The sequence below is a fragment of the Hyposmocoma kahamanoa genome, unplaced genomic scaffold, assembly GCF_003589595.1.
Source record: "Hyposmocoma kahamanoa isolate Upper Pololo Valley unplaced genomic scaffold, ASM358959v1 277, whole genome shotgun sequence".
Taxonomy (NCBI): Eukaryota; Metazoa; Arthropoda; class Insecta; order Lepidoptera; family Cosmopterigidae; genus Hyposmocoma; species Hyposmocoma kahamanoa.
The window spans coordinates 280512-282182 of record NW_020653774.1 but is presented as its reverse complement, the minus strand read 5'-3'; the positions used below and the strand labels follow the sequence as shown (position 1 = coordinate 282182).

The following is a 1671-nucleotide window of genomic DNA, read 5'->3' as shown; positions in this document are numbered from 1 at the left end:
TTTCACAAAAAATAATTGAATATAAATTCAATAAAAATTTAATTAATTCAATATCAACTCAATAAAAATTTACAAACCTTAAGGTTTAATTAATTATAAATATGATGACTTTGGAATGATGAAATGCAGTACAAAAACCTGCATATGTGTGCTTTTATTAAATAATTTTTGCATTGTCACTGTTTTCTTGTGCGTGCAATAAAGCTTATTCTATTCTATTCTATACTGTGTCAAATTTTTTTCATAATTTTTGAAAATTATTGTTTAAAGCCTTTAGTTTGAAAATTAAAGTTTTTTCTATCCATAACTCATAGCACATCATAGTATTAATAATTATAACAAAGTAGTGGAGTATTTCACAAAAAATATTTGAATATCAATTCAATAAGAAGATTAATAAGTACACAATAGTTAAATTTTTTTAAATGTAGACTATGTCGGACACGTCAGTTTCCTAAAACTGAAAATGTGGAGCTTCCTTCTCACTAGGTGTACCTCAAAAATAATATCAAGGTCTTACTCAAACTCAGCTATTCTAAAGCACAGCCATATTTAACTGCCTCTGTGGCCGAACGGTTACCATGCCGGACTACCGCACAGAGACAGAGGTCCCAGTTTCGATTCCCAAGCCAGGAGAAATATTTGTATGGCTTACATTTATTTCTCTTGTGAGTTTGTGTGTAATTTGTGGTTGTCTATATGTATGTCCATGGCACCGGCGACACAGGATTTTCCGTAGTGCGGTGCTATGTTGAGTGTGTGCGTTATTATTATTATTATTAATATTTTCTTTGTAAAGGGTCACTTAATTGGTGACTTAAACTGCACGAACATACCTATCGTCGTGGTACCCATTGGCCATGTCGTGACAAACGAGCGTCTTGGGCAACGAGTCTTCTTTGAAGCGCGATAACTTGACATTGTTGTCTTCATAGTCCGGATCGAAGTGGCAGAACGCCGACGTCTTCTCCAGGTCAACATTCGATATATCTCCAATGCCGATCAGTTCGGAATTCCTTATTTGGTACTCGCTGTGCGGCTGTAATTCAATGCACAGGGACCTCCACGCCGGTGGGTTGAGCAAGAAGTCTTGAATTTCCCGGACCGAGTTGAGAGGGTTGCATGTGAGGTCGCTGTTGTTTTTACCCATATCGGAGCCTTGTATATAAATTGAACATTAATTTAATTAATTATTATTCTATTTGGACATAGTTAATTGTGTATCTTACACTTCTATTTGTTTTGGTTGACTGCTTTACAAGCAAGTAGTCGATTGATTTAGTTGATATTTACGTTTGCGGAAAAACCGTCAGTACTCAGCTGATTGTCTGCTGTCACATTAGCACGTGTACACAACTCATACAAGTTCGGCGACCGGGACTTTAGCTGCTTCATGGCACCGATGCGCGCCAATATGCACGAAGCACGAGCCACCACTTCCGCGCGTAACGCTCTAACAGACACAAAATTACACATTTTATTAAAACAATATATTATCAATAAAATAATTGGGACACATGATACTCGTCACTTATACAGTGCTAACAATATGAAGAGGCTGGTCATGTTATCTTCATTTTAACACTTATGAACATAAGATAATATTGTAACGCAAAGTTATTGGTAAATGATAACTTACTAAATATACATCAAAAAGAAAAATGAAAAGAA

At 35.7% G+C, this 1671-nt stretch overlaps 1 protein-coding gene across 1 annotated transcript in view; it reads right to left on the bottom strand.

Moving 5' to 3' along the window:
- The window catches only part of LOC113229089, an 8329-nt gene extending 6947 nt beyond the window's left edge, over positions 1-1382 (bottom strand). Inside the window, exons 1-2 of the mRNA XM_026462583.1 lie at positions 1294-1382; positions 837-1158 (exon numbers count right to left, since the gene is read on the bottom strand). Of these exons, the coding sequence (XP_026318368.1) occupies positions 837-1150 (314 nt within the window). The 5' untranslated portion in view covers positions 1151-1158; positions 1294-1382. The remainder of the gene's footprint in view (positions 1-836; positions 1159-1293) is intronic.
- Between the last annotated feature and the right edge of the window lie 289 nt (positions 1383-1671).